The sequence below is a fragment of the Drosophila erecta genome, unplaced genomic scaffold, assembly GCF_003286155.1.
Source record: "Drosophila erecta strain 14021-0224.00,06,07 unplaced genomic scaffold, DereRS2 tig00000126-arrow-pilon, whole genome shotgun sequence".
In the NCBI taxonomy this organism is placed as follows: domain Eukaryota; kingdom Metazoa; phylum Arthropoda; class Insecta; order Diptera; family Drosophilidae; genus Drosophila; species Drosophila erecta.
The window spans coordinates 6,252,240-6,272,744 of NW_020825209.1; the positions used below are offsets into that span (position 1 = coordinate 6,252,240).

At 44.5% G+C, this 20,505-nt stretch overlaps 2 protein-coding genes across 2 annotated transcripts in view; both read left to right on the plus strand.

The window, feature by feature from the left end:
- Nucleotides 1–686: 686 nt before the first annotated feature.
- Nucleotides 687–1,904, plus strand: LOC6550255. Its single transcript, XM_001977645.3, has one exon. It carries the CDS (start codon nt 865–867, stop codon nt 1,396–1,398), a length of 534 nt encoding a protein of 177 aa, XP_001977681.1. The 5' UTR covers nt 687–864; the 3' UTR covers nt 1,399–1,904.
- Nucleotides 1,905–6,923: 5,019 nt separating this feature from the next.
- LOC6550257 (LIM/homeobox protein Lhx2) overlaps nt 6,924–20,505 on the plus strand; it is a 35,304-nt gene continuing 21,722 nt past the window's right edge. The window contains exon 1 of the mRNA XM_026982273.1: nt 6,924–7,715. The gene's annotated coding sequence lies outside the window, so the exon portion shown is untranslated. The remainder of the gene's footprint in view (nt 7,716–20,505) is intronic.

A 20,505-nucleotide genomic window follows, 5' to 3' on the forward strand; every position in this document is an offset into this window, starting at 1 on the left:
CCCATCGATATGTTGGTCACCATCAGCTGAGGATCCAAGCCAACAACTTGCTAACTATGAAATACATCCGGATGTTTCTCAATAATCTTCGTGTTTAATACATTGTAAATGGAATGTGACACATAGCATTGGTAACAAATATCAACCTGAATATGTATCGCCCTTGTGCAGCTTCATATGCAACTCTTGAATTTGTCGCATACATCGTTCCGTAGCCATGGAACCAAACATCGACATGTTGAATGATACGTTTTCTTCTATTTTGTAAAAGAAAATCTGCCACCGATTGCCTTGCCGAAAAGGAACTAGCAGGGTTGTACTTCTAAGAATTATCGAACGTGCGCTTTCGATGTCGATAGATCGTATTTGTAGTAGAACATACTGAGGATCGGCCGAATTTGTTTGAATACTTAAACGGGGGCGGAAAAATAGCGGAAATTTGATCATATTATTTTTAAGAAAATAGAAAAACACAATTTCTAATTCATAATCGTGAGGAATATTAAAATGTGTGTCAAACAACTGAGTTATGTTAATTAAAAAATCGAGTGGATCTCACAAAACAACTCAATAAACTCAAATATCCATAATTTGCTGGTTATTAAGCCGGTACTTCAGTGAACTTTGAAAGATCATCTGGAGCACAAACATTAGTTTTATAGGCAATTGGCTTTTGAATGAAATCTGTGTTTTGTTCTGCACTGTACTCAGCAGTAGGACCGTACTTAAGGATTTACCTGAAATGAGGCCACACCAAACAGTTCGATCAGCTTTCGGGGTTCGAAACCAAATGAGCGGGGTGGAAGAGAGGATCAGCTGATTTTGATTTGATATCGATAGTGACGCCAAAGTGAAGCTGCCAAAATGTCGCAAGTTCAGCAATTGCATCTGAAATCCCCGCCAGAAACGGCTGGAGCAGGAGCAGGAGCAGGATCTCCTCAAGCAGCCGCTTCGGTGGCCGTGGCGGCCGATGCCAGCGAAACGGAGCTTTTGCTGAAGGTGGTCGTGGAAATGGGCTATCCGGAGGGCGAGGCTCGCCTGGCACTGGCCCAGAGCAACAACAACGTGCAGCGGGCGGTACAGATCTTGGTGGAGGGAATGGATGATGGCGAGTCGCGTAAGAGGCGTGGCAATCGCAAGCGATTGAGGCAGCTGCGCAGCTCCCTTATGGGGGATCCACTTGCCACGGATAACGCCATCGTCGAGATGATGCGGGATCAGAGGATCGCACAGGCGCTGGCCGAGTTTGTGAACGGGAGCAGTGTGCAGGCCATGCAACTGCTGCTGGCCGAGGAAGAGGATGAGCTGGAGGACGAGCTGGAGGAGGAGCAGGAGCAGCTGGAAACCAGCCAGGAGCAGACATCCACGTCTGCCGAAAGTTCGCCGCACAGCAACTAAAGGGAAACCAGTTGCTAGTACTGCTTACACCTATAAGTACATCCTTTTTCATGGATTTCTTATAATATGTTTTAAGTTTTCATGTAAATCTTGGTTCTTATGATCACTCCAGTCAATTGGCAATATGTTTTCACAACATTAAGGGTTTAGTTTGTACTGAAGGTAATTCAACTTCTTATTTCTTTCAATTTCTAAGGAGATGTTAGTTTTTAAGCCACTTTGAAGTTAATACAAGTTCTTTATAATTAAGTCAACTTTATGGTGTACGTATGCATATCATAGTACTTAAAGCTATTATTAATCCATCAAGAAGGCAAATGTCAAGCCGATCAGTTTGTTTTAATATCTGAAAAGTGCCATATTATAGTTCAGTTTCAATTGAGGAATTTTATGATATTTGAAGTAAAGATATGATATGATATGATGATGGTTGTCCCTCTTTGGGAATCCTTTGTTTGGAAATCTTAATCCATGTTTTATAATAAATATGCGAACATTAAACAGCATATAGATAGAATAGTTTGCAGACTTGTTTGAGTTGGCCTACACATATGAACTTGCTTCTCATTTAAGGAACATAATTATTGTCAATTAGGTGTAGTATATGGAATCAGAGCGGTTCGAGGACGATGTTACCTGGTGTGCTGGTCCCTGAAATGTTTTGGTTCACCCCCCAGCCATCGGGAGACATTAAATGCATTAGGGCCACCCGGGCCACTTTCCCGAGGACTTTGTTGTTGTTTTGGCGGATGTGACTCCGGTCAAGGAGCGGAAGAAGCCGGAACTGAACGTAGCAGCAACAGCAACCCTGTGGCAACAGCAATGCGCAGCTTGTCAACCCTTTTCGGCCCGATGATTAATGATCGCTCTTTTATTTTTTTGCTACTCCAGCGTTTTGTACTGATTTCAATTTACCGCTTTTGCTCAAAGTTGCCTGGCGCAGATTGGAGTACATATAGTGCATCCCCCGGTTGTCGCAGGGCAAGGAGGAGAGGGGTATGTGGTACGGTATTTCGCAGTTGAAAAATTCTAATTAATTTTGACTTGCAACCGTTGACACTGTCAGTGGCAGCCACGTAACCCACCCAGCGTTTATCGCGTTTGATCGGCGTTGCGGCGCACCGCAAACTAGAGAAGGCGTCAACCCCTGGACGTCCGGCGTCCGATTCCTGAATACTCCGGTGCTCCACAGTCGGAACTCGAGGCGTAGGCGGCGCCGTCTCATTTATCAAGGGCAGCCAACTGTCGCCGCTTTGGGTCTGCCTAGGGTAAAGATTGCGCGGGTTAAGTCAGATTGCAGATTACAGGCTGCACAGCGAAAAAGTATGGCAATAAATTGAAAAAAATCTGTGTTTCGCGGATGCTATTTTCATTCTTTTTTCCTGTTAATGGATGAATGAATGATGAATTCTGTCAGTCAGAATATTGCTTAGTTAGGTGACTATTCCTATAGCTATTTATCTTAATACATGAGAAGACGTTAATGAGTTTTACCCGTTGGGTATATTAGCTTGAACACTCTGCTGCTGTGCTTCGTCACTACGTGGACTGCCGTCCACAGCGATACGCTGTGGTACCATCGTTTTGACTTATTTAAAAGACCGTTTCCATGTTAGAAACACCTTAAGACAAGTCTTTCAAATATTATTTTACCTATTGCTACTCACATTATCAGGCATTTGTTGACCATTGACCTTTCACAGTGTGAACCCGATAAAGCAACACCATCGCGTTTCCAGAACCCTATTTCAGCACGTTCGATAACACCCGATTCGATCGGGGTTTTCCTACCCGGGTTCGGGTTCGGGCTCGAATTCGGGTTCGCTGGACTTTAAAAGGCAATTGTCACGGCCCGTAAATTAGATGTGGAGAAATCCGTAATTCGATACTGCGATGACGTCGCTGACAATGGCATGCAATCAGGCCTGGTTGTCCGTCGTCCATTACCTTTACCGCTTGTTAACTTCGTTTGCATATGCAGGAGGGGAGGGACGAAGGGGCGGGGCATTACCAATATGTTGACAACAAGCCAGCAATAATAATTGCAATAACAATTTGCCGCGAACCCAAGAAGCGTGCGAAATGTGTTCAAAGGCAGCGAAGGGATGGGTTTCGATCCGGTAATTGGCCACATAAAAGATGGCAAAAACTGGTAGCAACATGGCAAGACCTCGTTTATAAGTCGATGTTGCGTCGATCATATTTAAACGGATTGTTAAGGTAATTTCCAATGCAAATGAGCCCGCAAATGACGATGACAAACGAAGACGGCCTGGGAAGCCTACTTCCGGGCAATCGATAACCGCAACCGAGAGTCCTGCCACAGGATATATACATGCATACGTATGCATATGGATACGGATATAGATACAGATACATATATAGATATAGATATTGAGATAGGGATAGAAATATGCATGTGTACGTGCCCGTATGTATGCAAATCGAACCGCAGTTCAGATTGAAGTGGCAGCCCGGTTGGCTCACTTTTTATTTGCCCAAGCGCTTAATTGTGTAAAAAAGGACCGATGATAGTCCTGCGGCAGAAGGAGCAGCTGCCGAGGGCTGCCAATTAATAGATGGAAATGGATTTGCGTAAGAAATATGCGTTGCCGCTACCACTTCCCATCTCCATGGCCCAAACAATGGCGAGCGAGCGAACCAGAGACAATTAGGCAATTATTTGCGCAAAGGATCAAAACCAAAACAAAAAGCCCTGCCACCCATTCACCATCCGTCCACTGCATCCATTCCACCACCCATCCATTCACCCCCTGGCCATCATCCTCCTGCTCGACGACTCCTGTCGCCGGCTTGTGGGAAAGCGCTCAATGGGTCCATGGGCTCGAAATTCGTGTGTTCCAAATTCCGAGGCCAGCGAGGATGAGCAACGCCAGCTGTGGTGACCAGGTGCTTGGCACTCAGTTAGCCATTTTCATTCGGGTTCTTGGTTTATACCAGAGTTCTACAGATCGTTATATAACTGTTTGATGGGCAATCTCAAGATACTAAAGAAGATAGTGTTAGATAGCTAGATATTCAGATAGATAGATAGATAGGCCACTTGCTGAAGTTGGTTTCTGGTGACCCCGAACACTTGCGCATTGCTTTATTATTACTTATTCTTGTTATAATCCTTAAAAAAATGGTATAATTCTTCCCTTTTGATTGTGTTGGAAAATTGTAGTGTTTATAGTATGCAGTATCCAAGTTACTAGGCTGGTGACCCCAATCAACATTTACTATCTACAAAAAGGTGTCTATAATTATCATGATTAATGATAAAAATACATTGTGAAGGCTTGTGATTTAAAAAATGAGCGGTGTATAGGCTTTCCCTTCGTTGCTCCGTATTTATTAGCCCTTTTCAGCCACTTTTGCCGACTTTTGACCACTTTTGCCCACTTTTGGCCACTTTTGTCTGGTGCACATCACTGGCGGGAGCGGAGCTTAAGTGGAATTTTTGGGGTGGGGTTTCGTTTGGAGTTTGCTTGGGCCGTTGCTTTTAATTGAACATGAGCAATTAGCGTGCAATTTGTTTCGCTTGCGAATGTGAACCAACGGTAAATGGGGGCAGCTCCCTGCCGCCCCCTGGCCGTCCTGCAAAATAACCACCCGCTACCCCCCCTCACGTGTGCCACGTGCTTTTTTTTTATGTGTGTGTGTGTGTGTCTCTTGCCAAGAAACGCACTTGAGCAGAATTAATTTTAAATGCGGCTCTGCACGCGGCTAAGTGATTATGTCCTGGGCAGAAAGAGAGAAGCTATTCGAGCTGGAAGCTGGCCATTCAACCACCCGCCACCACTCGCCACCCACCACCCGCCACCCACTGCTCCCCATCCATCCAAATGCTCGCATGTTTAATTATAATTAAAAAGCACAGCACAGCAGAGCAGAGCATCTCCAGGAGCATCTCCCCCACCAAGGGAGCATCCTTCAGGCTAACCTGATCCATAAACATTAAAATGGTTAATTGAGTGCTTAGTGCGTCCTTGCCACCCCACTCCGCCCACAGCGGCTGCAGCATAATATTAATTATTTTAATTGAAATGTTCATTATTTTACATCTAATTTGGCGCTAGGTGCGTGTGCCACTCCACCATTTCCATTCATTGAATTGAAATGACCCCCATCCCCACTGGTCATCGTTTTCACATGCTGCAAACCAGGCACAGTGGGGCCGCACAGTGGGCAACCCATCGCTTACATTTCATTGCTAATAAGAAAGTATTTCCCGACTTCTACAAAACTAATAGTTTTCCAAAGGGAGGAAATGGCAGTTTTGAATTGGCAATAACTGGAGAAATCACATTTTATTATCCGTTCAGATTAGATATGAAAAAGATGTAATAGATCGTCAACTCACCCAACTCTGCTTCATTCCTTCCGATTTGTCCCAATGTGCCTGCCCGTGCGATATTTAATTCTTTTTATTTTCGGCCTGCTTCTTTTGGGGTTGTTGCAGCAGTTTGGCGCGGGGTTTATTATAAATTTTTAATTGGCTTTTTATGTATGAATAATGCCTGCACCCCGCACCCCGGCAACACTGCACCCCTGCCCCGCCCCCCGCGGCCGCCCATGGAGTTGTGAGTGGTGCCACCAGTAGAGACGCTCCTGTTCCTGTTCCTCCCGGAGAGATGGGGTAGTTTGGCGGATCATTTATGCAGTTAATTCATTGTGCGGTTATTATTCTTCCTGCACGGCAAAAAAAAACAAAAAAAAAACAGCTTGACATCAAGAAGATGGTTTAATAAAACGATGTTCAATTGAGCAGATATCCGAATTCTAGTTTTTTTCACCTCCACTATTTCCGATTTCCTCTGTGTGTTAGGGGGTATTTATGCAATTGGTGGCATCAATTTATGGATTTTTTAGTGTCATTATCAGTTTTTTGGTATTATCATACAGTTAGTATCATTCCAGTATCATTTAGTTCATTCATTCAATTGATTCATTTGGAATATAGATACATGTGCACTTTAACATAAAATCCTTATGACGTAGAACTCAGGACTCAGAACTCAGGACTAAAAAACTATTTTTCTATAGCCTTGTACATTTTTTTCTGTGTGGGAATTAGTAACGGCACAAAAGGGTTGCATCGCCCGAAATGGACGAATGTCACAAAGGAAAAAGGAAACTATCCGGCTTGCGGCAGCGAAGCTCCACCTACAAGGGGCACAGGTGCGCCTACGCAGGTGGGCCGCATGCTAATAACAGCGCCTTAACAGAGCAACCCTCGGCCGCACCTGTGTGATAGGCGGTCGGCGGCCAGGAGCGGCGTCCAATGGCAGCGCAGGGCCCCAAAAAGCAGCCCCAACGCCGGAGAGCGACAGCGATTGCGAGTGTGAGAGAGAGTGAGAGAGCGAGAGCGGAAACAACCCTCCGCAAGGCGAAAAAAAATAAAAGTGAAAAAGCCGGTCTCATTGGGATAGAAGGAAAAGCCAGACTTGAGAGAGAGAGAGAGAATGAGCGAGAGTGGGAGAGCGAGAGCTGCGAACGCGAGAGAGCTCGTGCAGTCGACTTCATTCATGCGGCATTCGAAAATTAACGGCATTCGAAAATTGTACTTCGGCGCTGGCGGTTGTGCGCGCGTGCGATAAACAGAAGAAGAAGAAGAAGGAAAAGAAGACGACGACGACGAAGGAAGACGCAAAAGTAGCGGCCAGTAGCGAAATCATAACAAAGTCACGGAACACTGTTCATTTTTTTTCCTGTGTACATGCCACAAAAGGTACAAGAGAAACAACAGCCACAACAGCAACAACAACAACAGCAACAACGGCAGCAGCAACGGCTAAACACAAGTGCGAAATATGCAAATTTATGAGCTAACTAATTGAGTCGAGTGTGCGTGCGTGTGCGTGTGTGTGTGTGTGCGTGTCTCGTGTGCGCACGTGTGTGTGTGTGACAGGTGTTTATCTATCCATCGGTGATCTTGCACCCACACCAAATCACGAATAACAAATAACGAATAGCGGTAAACGTGAATACCAGTAGCCTGATCTCTCGCGCTCTTTCTCGCCCGCCCCCACGCTCTCTCCATCTCCCTCTGACACGCGTGTGGCGAGTTTTCGCATTCAATTAGCGCTAAAATTGAATAACATAAACAATAAGCAAAAACGCATTCCTCTGTGCAGCAACAACAATTGAATAATAACGACCGGACCGAGCCGACCGCAAAAGCAAAAGCTAAATAAATAAATACACAGCATACGCAATTACAACAGCAACAGCAACAACAACAAGAGCCTTGTGCTTCCTGCGATAGAGCAACAACAACAAACAGCAGGAACAACAACTCAATTTCTGCATATGTAAGTTGAAACTTTCTCGCCGGCGATCCTTTTAATTAGTTTACGTTAGTTTTCCGTCCAACACGTCTGCTTGTTTATTTTTGCCATTTGTTCTAATTAAGAACCAAAACGAACTGAAACGAACAGAAGAATCTTGCTAATTGCCTCCGTCTCGGATTACCCAGCAAAAACAACAACTAATTGCAGCGATCAGCAAAGCCATACATATGTACATACATACGTATGTATATACTTTTATGTACAAATACATATCGCAAAAGGAAGCTGGACAAGTTCAAAATAATGCAAAATAATCAGAAAAACCAACAAGACGCAGGAAATGATGACAGTCACAGTTAGAAAGATTGGGAAGAAGACTTTCAAAATTAGGAAGAACTTTTATCCATAAACTATTACATTTCAAAGAGAAGCTGTGAAAAAGCAGATTTAAATAGAATATTATTTAACAGAAATACACACTGAGCACAACTGTAACTGATCTTTAAATCAAAGTGACAGTTACGTAACCTATATCTAAAGTAGCTAATTTTTTTGAATTTATTAGCATTTTAGTAAGTTTCAAAGTTTGCACAATGTCTAAACTGAATCTGAGAATAGGCATTATTGGGTAGCATTCTTTAGAACATTGCAATAATAGTAATAAGCAGTTAAACTTTCATGACCAGAAAATCACCTAGCTCACCTTTTCTATAAATCAAAAACGTTTTATTGACCATAAAAACTAGTCATGTACGCCTAACTCATTCTATAAGTCGAAGTTCTGTTAGGCTGCCACGTTTTTAGGGCTATTATTTTAAATGCTAAATTAAGTTTTCGGTTGATTTGGGAATACAAATAATTTTATGTCAATTTTGTAATTTTGCCTTTCGTCACTATTTTAAAGTGTTTAAAGTATTTCACTGTGCTATTTGGCAATTAAGGTTTGAAGACCTATGTATGAATAGACATCATCAGACTCTATATCAAGTTTGTGATGCCAAGTTATGATCACACAATCCTTTGGATGGATTTTCACTGTGACACTTGGAAATACTCCATTCCGACTCAGATCCCACTCAATTTGCCATCGTTTGGCTTACTGCAGCTATACTCTGCTATAGCTCCTTTGAAAGGCCTTGGACGCTACCATAGCCACCTATCCGCCTCCCCTGATCCCAGTTGCACCGTCTAATTGGGAATTTCACACATTTGCATGCCTCCACCGCCCACTGGCCCTGGATTTTCTCGCTGACTTTTCTCTGGCCCTTCATTATTTACTTTCCTGCCCGCGCGATGTTGTTGTCAGTCGGGCAGCCCATTAATGCCAAATGCGTGTCTGTCAAGTCTAGTCAAGTCGAGTCGAGTGGAGTGGAGTGGAGTGGTGTCGAATTCCCCTTTTCTTGCCACATCCATCTACATCTCCACCTCTGCGACTGCAACTGCAACTCCCGAGGCAGTGGAGGTGCAAAAAGTTGTCGGAATGGAGACTGGAGAAGTGCAGTGCAGTCGCCGTTCACGTTGCATTAATTAACATTTAAACAATAATTAAATTATTCATACAAATGTGGCAAATGTAAGCGGCAGAAGAGCGGCAGACACACGGAGCAGTTCCCTTCATCTTCATCGCCATCGCCATCGTCATCGTCATTGGCCCATCTTTAATCTCCGGGTAGTGGCAGCAGGAGCTGGAGTTGGAGCTGGAGAAGCAGCAGCAGCAGCAACAACAACAGCCTATTAGTAAGGCTTATTGCCTGTCTGGCTACCAGTACCACTGCTACTACCTCTCTTCAGCGATCTTATCTGCGGCAGGGCGCGCACGCGCACCTTCAGGCTCCACGATCCCAGGGGTGGGGGTAGGGGGAGTGGGATGCGGGATGCGGGAGCGGGCGGAGCAGCACAGTAGCCGGGCCATGTTGATGATGATGATGACGGAGACGCACCTACATGCAACGCCCTCTCACGCTCCTCTTACCTCTTTCCACATCCCTCGAAAACACTGTTCAGCAAATCATCCAGAGCTGCAAATCGGGATGTAGCATACTTTCTAGGGCGTGGTCCAAGGTGTGGTATATACTTAGTATAACTGCAGATGCAACTGTATTACTCATATATATTTCGGGTTACGAACAGACTTATTAACTTATTGACAGACTTATATTAACTTTTGTGTCAGAAGCAATATTCCATATCACTTTATAATAAATAGACTAAATAGGATCACGTATCAAGTGATGATAATAAATAGGAATAGCTTTCCCCACTAAGATACCAACTCATAGAGGGTAAACCCTTGAGAGTCCCAACTTGGTTTCGAACAACTTGTCGACTAGTGTAATTGCCACACATTGCGGTGGTGCCGCTTTAATGCTAACAACTTGCTTAGTCCGTGGGCCTTTCGGTTCCAGCCCCTCCTAGCAGATCCCTCCACATCTGCTGATCTCCATCTTGCCGTGTTCCCTGACCATTCCGTGGTGTTCTTCCCCGCGGACCCCGTGTTGTGGTAATCCTTTAATTTATGACACTCTGGCACTCAACTAGAACGGACAGGGAGCCGTGGGAGGTGCGGCGAGGGGTGGCGAGGGGCGGGGCAACATGACAACAATTTGCAAATATTTTATTAATAAATGGCATTGCATTCAGTCGACCGCGGACCACATGCCGAACTCCAAGTCCAAGTGCCGCATTCGATCCGAAGTCCAACTTCAGACTTAAGTCGCGCAGCGGCCCAAACTTGTTGTAAAAATAAGGTAACAAAAAGCAAAAACGGATGAAAAAAAACAAGCCAGTCTGCAATTGGTAGCATGCGACTCTGGACTGTTGCAGCTAAATTAAATTAAAATAAAAGTGCGCTAAGGTTGCGCCCAATCCAGCCACCAAGAGCTATTCAGTGTTTTGTGCCTGGCCAATAAAGTAGTTCCCCACTAAGACGTTTGGAGTTCTGACAGAAAAGCATTCCAATATACATACATACATATGTATATGACTTGGTGACCCCGATCCCTTATTACGAATATAACGAAAGTTTAATGGGGCATATTACTGCAACAGTTTTAAACTTATTTTAAACTATATTGAGCGTACATGTTTATTGAAAACCTAAATGTAAAACGCAAGTTTTCATATTCTATATCAAAGCAAGGAGATCAGTCAACTTTAGGGAGGTTCGACTGTAATCAGCGACCGAGGGAGACAGAACGCTCTGGGCCAGGTTTGTGGGCAGATTGCGGCCAGGCAAGCGAGGCCTGGCAAATTGAAATCGAAAAAGAAAACTCGTTAATTAAAAAGTTAACATGTGGACCGGGTCCGAGAATTAGAGATGGGTGCGTGAGCGGATTGTTTTCTGCGGATCGTGAGCCGGCATTTGCTCTTATTTAATATTGGAGCGACTGGAATGGAAAAAATGAAGGGGCAAGAAACCCGTTTATGTTGTTGGTTTTTTTTTCTGAGGGAAGTGCGTCGCGCCGAAATGAAAAATGAAGTGCACACGCTCCGTGTTTCTGGCCCCTTGCAAAGTGTTTGCATTATAATTGCCTTCCAAAAAAAAAAATATGGTAAAAACAAGGTAAAAATCAGGTGAAAAGAGTAGAGAATAAAAGCCAAGAATGCCATTCCTCTGTGACATAACGACCGATCTTCTGTGCTCACTCCCACTCCTTGCAGCTCCCCACGGTCCTTGTCTCCATCTCTCTCTCTCTCTCTCTCTCCCTCTCTGTCGTGTCCCTACATCCGTCTCTCTCACTTTGTGCGTTTCGTATTCCGCATTTCGTATTTTGTGGTCGTTTTCATTATAATTGGTTTGAAATTAATTTGCCAATTACACGATCTCACATTTAATTGGCTTTTAAGGGAAGCGCAAGAGGCAAAGGAGCTGAAAAGCGGCAGAAAAAGCGCAGTGCGTACTGCTCTACCTGTTCGTCCGTCTCTTTCTGGGCAGGAGGTCGCCGCTGCTTTTGATTCTTTTCTGGCTTTGCCCTTTTTTGTCCTACTGGGAAAAGGGGGAAGGGGCAAGGGCAAGGGAATAGGGTGGGCTGAGGAAGACGGCAACCCGATGATGAGAACGATAATGATGATGGTGGGGATCTTGGGGATCCGATCTTGCCCCTGCCCCACAAGCGATGTCGCTTTCGATTTGGGTAAATGAGGCAAGCAGTGCGTGCGACATTCACTTTATGTGCCGACAGTCGCCGACAAAGAATGATTCTCCATCTCTCCCCCTCCGCCCGACGCACTTCCCCATCCCCCTTGTTCTTATCAATTTGCAATATTCATTTTTGCATAATACGCAAGCGGGGCATGCCATTATCCCCCATGATCCCCCCGAGATCTCCTTGATCCGCCGTGGTTAAGCCGAAGGAGCTGGGCGAGCAGAAGGGGCAGAGTCGCGTTAATTGGGTTGAACGTGCCGAAGTGGGAAAACCAGTTCTACACTCTCGGCCCGTTGCGGCCAAACAATTTTAACTAAAGCCTAAACACTTTTAGTTAAAATGCCAATTAAAATATTCTTTTTTCCCATTCTCTTGCCGCTCCCGTGGACCCGTGATCGATGGTTGCCCGACTCGGGGCGAAATAAATGCAGATGTCAATTAGAGGCTCATTAAAAAAAACGTCCACACAAAAGCGCAAACATTCAATCCGACCAACTCGAGCCCTTCTTTTTGTCTCCTTGGGGGAACTTGATTTCCTACATGAGCATCACTTGCACTTTTCTGCTTTTCTGGGGCTCAGGCTCACCTTTGTTGGTTATCCCCTATCCCACCATGCTCCATGCCCCTCTTACCCGTCCGGCCATCGGGATTCCTGCCACTTCGAGGCAGCAGACGAATGCATCACCAAGGCAGAGATCCGAGATCCCAGAGACCCAGCACAGCCCATCCCAGTTCATTTCAGCCCGAGGAGCAGTCGGAATCGGAGTCTGTCGCATTCCAGGCATAGTGGGTCGCAACCCTCCAGAAAGTCCTAAAACTAGGCCATACTTGGCATTCGAAATGGGAATACAAAATAAACCAAAATCTTATTTCATTCAGTTCTAAAGAGGCCCTACTAAAGTATTTATATTTTATATACATCTACGTGCTCTATTTAAATAACTTGTTTAAAATATAAGCTAGCGAAAGGGGTAGCACTTTTTCTATATAGCAGAATTAAAATTATTCTTATAAATGTGATCAAAATAGCATATGTAGTTAGCACATGTGCAATATTTTATTCGGGCGAAAGTGTTCTAGCATTTTGCATGGCTTCGTCCCACTGTGCTCGGTCCGTCTCCGTTTCTGGCCGCGCTGAGTGAAGGTGATTTAAAAATTTTGTCACATTTTCAGTACAAAGATTTTGGTATTTTTTAATGAGCTCTCGGGGATTCTCGACTGGTCGCCGCACCACAAAACTGAGAACTGAGAGAACTCAGAGCTGGGATGGGATCGCCAGGGTCTAGAGCCTGGAGTTTGGAGTCTGGAGCTGGGAGCTGGGACCTGGGACCTGGACGTGGACCTGAACCACAACCCCGTTCTGGATGTGGACATTTGTGACTTTTTTCGGTTCTGTTCCTCAGCTCCGGCTTTTGTTCTTTTGCGTGCTCAGCTCCACGGAATGAAACGCAGCGAATCGAGTGGAGACGAATGGGGAGTCGAATCGTATCGGTCCAAAAGTGCAAATTTCCGTCCACGATTTCCTCCCCCTCTTCTTATTTGTTCAACCGACGAAGACGCCGCCGCCTGCTCATTTATATATTTTGTTTTATTTCGATTTGGTTTTGTTGTATTTAAATTGTTAATGTGCTGCTCTCCGGGCTGTCTTTGGGGAATTAGCACGGCTTTTGTTCTTCTTATTGCAACTTGTTAAAATTCCGATCGCTGGCCTGGAATGACGGGGCGGAGTTGGGATTGAAGCGAAGGCGATGGCGATTGGTGATGGCGATGGCGATGGCGAAGGCGAAGGCCAGGATATGATATGTTCCATGTTCATAAATTCAACACATCGTGGGTTGTGGGGGATTTTCCTTGGCCATCTTTGGCATTCCTGCAAAATGTCAGTGAGTTAATTAGGTATTATTTTAATGATGTGGCACGCAGAGCAATTTATTGTGTCAAGTTCAAGATAAACGAAGATGCTCGCTTAAGTAATGTGAGAGGCAAAATGGGCATTTCCCACCGTGCAACCAGTTTATGGGCCCAACAACTATTTAGCTAGCATTTCCACTCTTTTTTCGAGTCGCCACGCATGCGCAGAAAATTGCAGGCAGCAGACGCAAACGAAAAGAAATGAATAGAGCGGCCAACGTAATTAATTAGCAAATGAAAAGCGTATGCAACAATAATTATAAGAGTGGAAAGGCAATTATGCAAAAAATAACAACAAAGCAAGAAAGAAGCGAAAAAATGGGGGAAAATGGGCGAAAACGAGCAGCCAGCCACGCAATGCGGATGCAATAGGCTGTTATTTCTGCTGTTTGTGCCGCTCGTTTGCGGTTGCCACTGCTGCTGCTGCAGCTTGCAACGCATTAAATTAAGTTGCCAAAGCGCAAGAAAAAATGGAAATTACATGCACCGCAGACACACACACAGGTACACACGCTCATTAGAATTAATTGACTTTCCATAATTGAGAAAACAATGCGGTGGCGTTGACGACGTCGACAGTCGGCTCTCAACAGCCGCTGCCCACCTGCCGATGCACTGCAAAAAATGAACCCCCAATAAGCTAACTAACTAATTGTCTTCACTGTCGCAACATCGAATGAAAATTCTCAGCAAGTTAAAGCCCAGAATATAAATGAATTATTTTTACGTTCGTTTTTGGGGACCTCATTTTTTCACCTGTACATTTGGATTTCCCATTGGGTAAACAATCAAATTATGAGTTTCTAACCAATTTGTCACTTAATACCACAAAAAGGTGATTCAATTGGAGTCAAAATTGATTGCTTGATTGATGGACTTATTTTTTAGACACCTGATGAGGATACATCTTAAAATAACTAAACAGGACTTAATTATCAACAGAGCTGAATTCGCTGATACCAAAAAATGGAATCCTTTCTTTTTCAAATGAAAGCCACTTCCTGCAAATCCGATTCGCACATTTGTTAGGGTATTTAGCCATTCTATCTGTCTATCGGTCGCCTATGCCGGCTGTTCCCGTCGCATTTTCCCTGATTATTATTAGGCGCATTAAGTGCGCTTAAAATGAAACGAAAATGCAAATAAATTGCATTTAATTTGCCACTCCAAACGGAGCACAGGAAGGGGGCTGTGCGGAGAGCAGTGCTGCCATTTTAATTGGTTTTTTACACGCATTAGCATAACAGCAAAGCAAGCCAAAACCAAAGGCAGCATCAACATCATCAGAGAAGCGAAGGGGCGCAAATGGGCGCAAAGGGGCGCAAGGGGAGTGAAGTCAGCATCATCAAAAGATTTCTCCCCCTGTGTGGGTGGGCGGTCCATGTGTGTGTTTGTTTACCGCTCGATGTTTGTTGCTTGTACGAGTTGTCTTGGCTAGGGATTTTTTTCTGAATTTGATTTTGATTTTGATTTAGATTTAGTGAGAATGCTCTTAGCCAAGCGCATAATTCAATTGAAATTTCGCTTAACGCAACAGTTGCAAGCGGCTAAAGCAGCAAAATGCATCCAATGCTCTAGCGGCTCGGACAGCAACGACAATTGGCACAAATCGCAGGATTTGATTGCATTAATTAAGCAAAAACTACATTGTGATTAGTCGGCCAAGGGGGGCGTGGCAGGCGAAGGGGGCGCAACACGTCAGCGGCTGTTTTAATTAGACCATTTCTAGGCGGTGCCATAGAACCAACAGCTATAAGTAAGTCAGATAGTTTAGCATTATGCTCGAGTTGGTCTCTAAAAAGAAACGGGTTTTTACTGCGTGAGCAGAAACCATAATGATTATAATTAGTTGTATAAACACACACTCAACTAATTGCTAGATTAAAGCTCGAATCTATTTTAATGCACTGATTAGCCTAATTGACAATGAGATCTACACAGCCAGCCAGCATTTAGTTAACAGCAGTGGATCGCCTGCCAGCGATAAGAAACCACCCCTAAACACGTTTGCACCCTCTGTTAAAACAGTTTACGGCGCGCTAACAGAGCTGTTGCTGCACTTGCAACACCTTTGACCATAATTAGCAACATTTTAAATCACCGCACTGATTGCTGTCCCCCTCCCCTTTTTGTGCTGTCCCCTCCTCGCCGCCACTGCCAGTAGTGTAGAAGTTCAGTGCTTGGCTGTCTCAGGTCAATTGGCGATTGACGCCTACTATTCACGACGGAAAATCGCTGATTTTCGATTTGCGATTATGCCACCAGATCGCACCCCTTCGCCCCTTCGCCCCTTTACGCGCAGTGGTGGTGGTATTGTAGTTGCTGTCGCTTTTTAATTGGCAAGAAATCGAAAATAAATGTAAATGTGCGGCCAGCACATGCAAATTGACATGATTTATATGGAATAAACAAACTATTAAATTGTGTGCACAACTAGCTACATTTAAATACTAAATTGCCAGCCATCGCAGGGGAGGCTCGGAAGATCGAATCTCTGTTTGAATTTGATTGCGGCAGTGTCATGTTCTTGTCTCCTCGTCGCAGTTGTAGTCGATTCGCTTACATAGATTTACACTTAACTTTGCTCGCCACCGAAACTTGCAGCGGATTTGCTGGGCAAAAAGTGCTGGATAGCTCCAGGTGCACAGCAAATGTTTGCTACAGTGTAGCAATAGTTATTTGACATTTGGGTATACACTTTATGCAAGAATTTACCAGATAGTAATACTTTTATGCTTCCCATTACCCTCAGATATTTCTTTTTGGCATTTATAAAATCATAAAAACCGAACTATTTACTAAGCTGCTGATATAATGGTAGAAAACATATAGATACGGAAATATATTTCTATTGCAAATGTACTACGAAACCATATTGATTAGTTCGATTGATTTAGGATCTAGAGAACTTGTGTCGGAGTTTTGGGCATTGCCTTATAAGGGGTTTTTCATCCGCTCATTCAGCCCACTGTGCCTGGCAACTGACTCGAAATATGAAAACAAGACTTTCATTAACACCGATCAAACAATGTTCAGCACTGCCAGGCCTGCCCCCCTCCCCTTCTGCCCCTGGCTAACACGATAATGATAATGATAATGATAATGACGATGATGGTGGGTCAGGCTGCCAATTATCGGTGGGGCTACGGCTACGGCTACGGCTACAACAGCAGCATCCAGAGACGGAGAGAATGGGATTGGGAATGGGAATGGGAATGGGAATGGGTAGGATAGGTAGAGACCAGCTGCCAATTAGTTGTGTGCGCCTTTTGTTTGTTTCTCCTCTTTAATTACAATTGCACTAGAAGCTCGACTTGGCTTAAAGCCGATAATTGCTGAATGAGCGAGTGAATGAATGCCAAGAACGGAAAGAGCCAACAATGCAATGGAGCGTTTAGTGGCGTCATTAGCATTTATTGTGGCCAATATTTGTGCGTAGGGGAACAGCACTATGCTCCCCTTTCCCACAGTCCAACTTGAGCTATTAACACTTGGTTTCCCGGGAGCTCCACAAAGCCATATATCTCTCTGCTTTGGACCGAGTGCAACCTTGCTCGGTGCTGGAAATCTATTTTTTTTTCTTTTTTTTTTTTTGTATCGCCTAGAAGGAAACCCACACTGGAAAGCAAGCGAAAAGAATAAAAAAAAAAAAAACCGGGAAGGGGGGCACTCAATGGAGAGGCGTGTATGTCTAAAAGTAGTCATCATTAAAATTCCTACAGTGACACAGCGGGCAGAAGCAGAAAGAGACGAAGCATGGCGTAGCGAAAGAGACGGGTGAAAATCCCCAACTGGGCGGGCAAAAAGGAAAAAATACAAAATAAATAAAATACAGAACACAATGGAGAACGCAGGGGAGAACAGGCGCAGAAGAAGGCCAGATATCGCCATCTGAGCTTGTTTCAATTTTCGTTAATTATGTTATGAAAAAGCCAAACAAAAGAGCGGGACAGGTAGAGCGGATCGGAGCGAGACAGCAGACAGAAGTGCAACTTGCAGTCCAAACGGCTTAATGAGCGGCGCAACACGGCGGTTGCTTCTTATTCTTCAGCTGCTTTAGATTTATGGCCATGCCCCATGCCCCATGCTCCATCAACAAGAAAGGGGGCAAAGAGGGGCGAGCCGACAGAGATGACACCAATTGGGGGCACAGAGAGGGATGGAGAGAGCTAACACCGCGTGGGCGTCTTCTTCAGTTGCCAGCGGTCTTTGTCTCGGGCTAATTAGCATTGCAAGTGAAATAAACGCGAATGCTCCAGCGCAGCACACACCCACTTATCTGGAGTTTATGTGGGCTGGGTAACGAAACTCCGCCGATCGCAGGCCATATTTTTGGCCCATCCAAAAGCCAGCCATTCAAAAGTGTCGCTTCCCTTTACCGAATTTATTGGTGCGGTTTCCTATAATTAAATTGTATATGATTGTTATTACTTCCGCTTGCCTTGCGGCTCAAATGTCGTCAGTCTTCGCGCAACATGTTGGCAACTTTCGTTGAAAATCACATGTACATATGTATGTCGCATTCAGATAGCGTTGTTCTGGCAGTAATCTTGCCACATGCCACTTGGAGAGAAATCTATTTAAAGCCACTGAAGAACTTAAGACATCGGTGATAAGAGAGGACCGACCACCGAGCTTGCAAATCTGAGATCAGGTGTTGTGCTCTGCCTCTTTCTTCGCACATTGCGCATACGCCTCGTTGTACCGGCGCGAATCGCGATCTTTTGTTGTTGTTGCTCGGCGCTCTTAATTAGCGGTGTTTGTGTGTGCTCGTTGTTGTTTTACGAGCGTCGTTTTTGAAATATATTTTAATTAAATTTGATGCAGTCGCTGCTGCTGCTGCTGCTGCCGCTGCTGCTGCTGCTGGGCATCGTAGACTTTAATATATTTTTTAATTAATGCCTTTTTCTTGGCTGCTTTCTTTGGCGTTGCCTGTTTTCGTGTGCCTCTCGCGCGCTCTCTTCCTCTTCCTCGTTCACCCGACTGCGACTTCAACTGCAACTGCAACTGCGAGTGCAACTGCAAATGCAACTGCATCAACGGAATCGAGTGCATTAATTGTTAATTAATATTATTTACTGTGTGCTGTTAGTGGCAATGCAATTAAAGCGCAAAGCGGCGCACAATTAAATAAATTATTGAATTGCCGCCTTTCATTATTGTTTACTCAACTGGCATGCAATATTTATTTTGTATTTTTTATTGACGCGATTCCATTTGCATTTCCAGCGGCTTTGATTCCGATTTGCTTTCTTTCTTCCCCATCTGTTTAACCTCTCTCCTGCTCCCCAGCTGACCCCCACCATTCCATTCCCCTCTGGGCATCCGATTTAAATAGAATAACAAACTAATTAGTTGAGATTTCAATTTTCTTGACAATCACGATCCGCTGTTGTTGTGATTAATTCGTCGTATTTGCCTTTGCATTGCTTTTATAATTAAAATTCCGCCGCCTGGTTCGCCGCCTCTTCTGCTTCTTCTGCTTCGCAATTGATTTATTAATAAACATTAAAAATTAAAAAGCACATAGGAGCATAATAAAAAAAATCAAAAAAAGTAAATCGCCCAGTAATATGTAAATGTGGCCACTCGACTTGCATAATAACAGCGGCCAACAACAATACGTTTGATTATTAATTAACAACGATTTTTTCCTTTCGTTAAATCCCAAATCGGTCGGCATCTCTTTGCCTACGAATTTGAAACACTCTTTCTGTAATTATCGACAAATACAATGGATTGTGCCCATGCCCTCCACAAGTTTAGTGCATCAACGCTTTGAATTTTCGTCCATGGGAGTGAACAGTATTTTTCATGGCAGATAGCCATGGAAGGGGACTTCCTGAGGCGTAAGGGTATTAAGCACCTACCCACCCCGCTGCCCTCGTGGCGGCGCAAATAATTGAGAAACCAATTAAAATGGCAATGCGAGCGATTTGAGGCAATGAACACGATTACGACGATGATGACGACGACGGCGCGCAAACGCAAAACGCCAAGCAATTAGGCTAGGAAACACACCGCATTGCGGGGTTGGCCAACACACATATGTTTGCATGTATGTATGTTTGTATGTATGCACGGGTATGTTGTATGTACTTGTGTACATACGTATGTCAGCGGCATGCCAATTAGCCGGCAGCAAGGCAACTTTGTTTCAATTTTAGAATTTATTTCGGTCAACTGAACTTATTTTTAATTACACTCAAAGCACGCCTGATCTGCGCTACTTGCTTTTACATTAATAAACCTGACTATTTTAAGAGCGGTGTGTGCGAGCGTTTCCTCGCTGACTTTGAGATAATTGCCAAGAAGATTTTTGCTTTTCTAGCCCTGATTGATCGATTGTGGCCCGAGTCATTCGACTGACTGAATGAACGAGTGCTTGAGTGTCTGAGTAGTGAGTGGTGCTGGTGATGATGATGGCTGCGTGCCAAGGGTGATGATGAATGTGTCAAAGATGTGTTGGACAAGAGTTAACATTGCGTCAAACATTGCCCCCCTTTTCTAGCGGGCGAAATACCCATTTGCATACACGTATGCCCAACGATAAGATACGAATCATTAGTAATACCTTTCTTGTTTTCCTTTCAGGTAAGTGTCAACACCCACCCATTCCTCCAACACACAAGATGCATGCGTAAGTGAGCACTGTGCAAGGCGCCCAGCTGGACGCATTGAGAAGCGCGTAGAAGGGCGCTGAGTTTAGTGACAGCTTTTATGGCCGCCGTCTGCGGTGCGTCGTTTATGGCGCC